The sequence below is a fragment of the Capsicum annuum genome, chromosome 2, assembly GCF_002878395.1.
Source record: "Capsicum annuum cultivar UCD-10X-F1 chromosome 2, UCD10Xv1.1, whole genome shotgun sequence".
Lineage (NCBI taxonomy): Eukaryota > Viridiplantae > Streptophyta > Magnoliopsida > Solanales > Solanaceae > Capsicum > Capsicum annuum.
This window is the reverse complement of record NC_061112.1, coordinates 129,628,720-129,633,146: the sequence shown is the minus strand read 5'-3', so window position 1 is coordinate 129,633,146 and position 4,427 is coordinate 129,628,720. Positions and strand designations below refer to the sequence as shown.

Genomic DNA, 4,427 nt, shown 5'->3' with positions numbered 1-4,427 from the left:
AGGAAGAACTTTTACCAAAGGCATCACACGGAATAAGGAAAAGACTCAATTTGACTGGATTATTTACTTGAAATTTGAAACTTGATTGGGGGTATTGCTGATTTTGTGAATTTCATTAATTCACTGTGTAACTGATTATGCGTAATTTGCTTCATAGATAAAAGAAAATTTGTTACTTTCTTAAATAAATATCTAGTTAGTCTTAAATGTATTATTTTCTATATGTATCACGTTAAAATAGATGTATCACAATTTTGAAAAATTGAGATATGATGTAATTAACCAAATAGTTAGGATAAAATGTAATAACACTTAACCATTCAGTGATTTATTTAAGTTATCCTTTTTCAAAACCAAACTAAGTAGCCGTTTGACCATAGAGATTTTTTTCTTTTTTCTAAAAAATTATTTCACTTTAGTGCAAAAAGTAAAAACACACTCCATTTAATCATGAATTTTCCAACTCCAACTGCGAAAAATTATTTAGAAAAGTGAAAATAATTTTTCATTCATGCTTCTCTTAGAAAATTTTAAAAACAACTTTAATTTATATTCGTGATCAAACACAACTCTAACTTCATCTTTTAACTCCAACTCCAACTCCCCAATAAAAAAAATAAAAAATACTCCATTTTCATGGCCCAAAAACTTTTTTGGGAAGTGCAAACAATGTCAAATTTGGCCTGCTGGAGTGTAATTAATTGCTTCTGTATTTGGACCAAACTGTACCCAACCTACCACAAACTTTACCTTTTCCCACCTTACTCCAAACCCGTCTGCAATCATTGCATCTTCATCTTCAATCTCCTCCTCATATTGGCACTTCAAATCAATTATTCCCATAAACAGATGAGATCCAAAATTTCATGATATTTGAATCCCAAGACTGGAACTTTATTGTATATTTATCTTCATATTCAATCTGGTTCTTTTTTGGCACTTGTAAATCAAGATTCTTGATTCACATAAACATATCAGATTCACAATATTGGACTCCAAGATTGAAACTTTCTTGTGCATAGTGTGAGAAAAAGAGTGAACCTCCAAAACCAAGAGCTTTTTTTTTTTTTTTTTCAAGATTTGAAGAGAGAATATGGAACCACCACCACCATCAGCAGCAGCAGGGGTAAAGGCTAGAGTTTTAGATATTCCACTTTATGGGATTGGTTTTGAGTTTGTAGAAATTACACCCCAAAAAGTCACTGGTCGTCTTCCCGTGACAGACAAGTGTTGTCAGCCATTTAAGGTGTTACATGGTGGAGTTTCAGCTATGATATCTGAGGCACTGGCAAGTATGGGAGCTCACATGGCTTCTGGTTTTCAGAGAGTGGCTGGAGTTCATCTCGGTATCCACCATCTCAAGAGTGCTCATCTTGGTGACCTTGTTTTTGCCGAGGCTGCACCAATCAATGTTGGGAAGAGTATTCAAGTTTGGGAAGTTTGTCTTTGGAAGACTGATCCATCTGATGAAGAAAACAAGACTTTGTTGGCATCATCAAGAGTTACTCTTAAGGTCGGCATGTCTGTACCTCAAAATGCCACAGATGCTGCGGTGAATCTCAAGAAATATGCTAAGTTATGATCAAGCTGGGTACAGAATGTTGGTTATAAAAGTACCTGTTGTAAACCCCTTGTTATTGTCTTTATGAATACCAAAAAAAGAGTGGGATCTACATTATCTAATACTAATTTCTTTTATTTGTGTCTGACAATGGATTACCCCTAATCTGTTTCCTAAATTTTACTTTGAACTAATCATACTAGTACAGGCCAAAAGAAATTGAAGATGAGAAGATAACTTCGGTGCGCCCAGCCTGCTGGTTTATAGCCTCATCTTGTGTGACAAACCCCTGAGCAAGTTGCTTTTCAGGGCCTGCAGTTGTTTGACACACTAAAGAGAAGTGATACTGAACCTACCCAGGTTTGATCCTCCAACATAAGCACATTAAAATGCTCTCTCCAGGATTCCTGGAACAATTTCAAAACCTTAAATAACTTCTCTGATAAGGAAGCAGGTTAATCCATCCATCAATCAATCAATCAAATAACCCTTAATCTCATGCTAGTTGGGTCGCTGATATAATCCTCTACATGTGTCCCATGTTAATTCATTCCGAACTAATATATCTCTAAGCAAGTAGGTGATCAGATAGTTGGTCAAGTAACTTCCTGATGTCCAAGTCTGATAGAGGCAACTCTAGCATTACACTCATTAACAGTGGCTGGCAGATTAATACAGCAACTCAACACTACACTCGGGTTGTGCAGTAACTGTGATGACAGCTAAAAACGCCAATCTTACATGTATATGTTTCACCATGTTAGAGTGGGTAAAAAGTGCCACGTTGGTTGGGGAATGGACTGGTAGTTTGCTTATATGGACTGGGTAATCGTCACCTCACGAGCTAACTTTTGAAGTTAAGAGTTAGGCTCAATGTTCATTCTTTACATGGTACTGGCGCCCTGGGAGTGAGAGGTGTTAGAGTGGATAAAAAGTCTCACATCGTTTGGGAAATGAAGTGGTAGTTTGGTTATATGGGCTTGAGTAATCCTAATATCCACAAGTTTTAAAACCAAACCGCGTCGCATCACCTTTAAATCCACATAAACCTGCCCCACATTCATAACAGCACCGCCCCATGTTTTTATTTTTTTCTTTTTTTTTTTTGAAAAAATCATAACTCCATTGAAAATTATAATATTTTTAAATCTACAACTAGGAAATAATAACTAATTTCTATTATATTATTTTTCACTAAAAATTGTCAAAAGGTATAACGTGTACAAGTAATGATCAAATAACATATTTTTTTTAAATGAATAGAGATGTTAAAAAACCTACTATAAAATTATTTTTTTGTAGTGTTATACATGTCATTTTAAGTATCATCAATTTTTAAGTAAAGAATACATATAATTTTAAGTATATTCACGAGAACAATATTAATTTTTAGCTTTTTATAATTTAAACCCGTATATATCCGCACCGCATTATTTAAAAATAAAACTTACTTTAATCCACTCCACACCCACACCACACCGCATAAATTTAAAACCCGCACCGCCCTATTGCCATCCCTATACATATGGCAGTGATCCAACACATTAACCTACAATAGAACAAGTCACTTCTTTTTTGATTCATCTCTAACTATAGTTCTGCACCAAACATTATTCTTGAACAACTCTATAAATACCTCAATACGATGCTACAGTCTAAATCACCAAAGTTTAAGAGTGTATCTTTGATTTTCGCATACACATTCAGCAATCGAAATATGTCATCTATTTTAGACAATTGTTAACAATAATGACACCTCTGTAAAAATATTTACTTGGTAAGAAGATGCTTTCTCTAGCAATTTCATTAACGTCCAGAAAAAAGTCATTACATCGTTACTTGTCTGGTCACTTCATTGATGCTTCACCAGTCATACGCTGGTAATACCAACTCATCAAATTGGCAGCTCAAGTGTAGCTTTGTAAAGGTACTTAGGACTTCAGGATCTGATCAAGTACTAAATATCATTAATCTATGTTACACAACCTATATATATGCATCTCTTCTATCAGAAAACTGGAGGACATCATTGTATAGAAACGTTCAGAGTACTTTAAACTGTTCAATATGTGCAGAATCCCTTTGGGGTGTAACATCAAACAACACAATTATGGTGCTTCTGAATCAGCATGCCAGCTGAGGCCAAAAAGGAAAATAATAGACCACCTCAGTCTTGTCAACTCCACCATGTAAGAACTATAAGATTGCCCCAAGAAGCTTATTCTTGCCCCAAAACATTAGTTATCTCATTAACTGGCTAAAGTGCTCCTTATTCTTTATCCAAGAAAATGCACAAAAGAAAAACAAAAAGTTTGTTTCTCCGCAGAACTCGGAATCAAAATAAGCCACAAAAGCCAAAAAGTGACAAAAATAGGCCATCTATTTAAAAAGTTAACAAAATAAAAAAATGTAAAACATAAGAATTTCTTACGTTTTACATGATGATCGAGGGAAAAACGTGCAGTGAATTGTCAAATCTATTAAATCACTTTTCAGAAAAAGTTTTCTCCCACGTAATAAAATCTTACGTGCTTCACTTTCTTCTGCTTATAATATATACAATATTATTATAATATATAACTACTATATATGTTCGCTTATTACTATACTATCGCTTATATATTATAATAATCAGATATAATAATATATATAATAATAGATATAATAATAATATATATAGGGTGTAAAATAATTATGTAGTATAATCTTATTGGGTTATCGGTTTATCAATACAAAATCAAAATTGAGCAAATAATGCAATACTTTTTGTAATAAAATCGTACCGACAAAAATGTTATTGATTTATACATTATCATATATATTTATTGGTACGATTTTGTACACTCTTAAATTAAATTGTGATTTT

The 4,427-nt window shown here is 33.4% G+C and overlaps 1 protein-coding gene across 1 annotated transcript; it reads left to right on the top strand.

The window, feature by feature from the left end:
• The first annotated feature begins 598 nt into the window (after nucleotides 1-598).
• LOC107859398 (1,4-dihydroxy-2-naphthoyl-CoA thioesterase 1) lies at nucleotides 599-1,709 on the top strand. Its single transcript, XM_016704397.2, has one exon. The coding sequence runs from the start codon at nucleotides 1,094-1,096 to the stop codon at nucleotides 1,580-1,582; it is 489 nt and encodes a 162-aa protein (XP_016559883.1). The 5' UTR covers nucleotides 599-1,093; the 3' UTR covers nucleotides 1,583-1,709.
• Nucleotides 1,710-4,427: the final 2,718 nt, after the last annotated feature.

Bases quoted from the DNA above. Each gene is read 5' to 3' on its own strand.
- LOC107859398 (XM_016704397.2), top strand. From the start codon at position 1,094: ATGGAACCACCACCACCATCAGCAGCAGCAGGGGTAAAGGCTAGAGTT.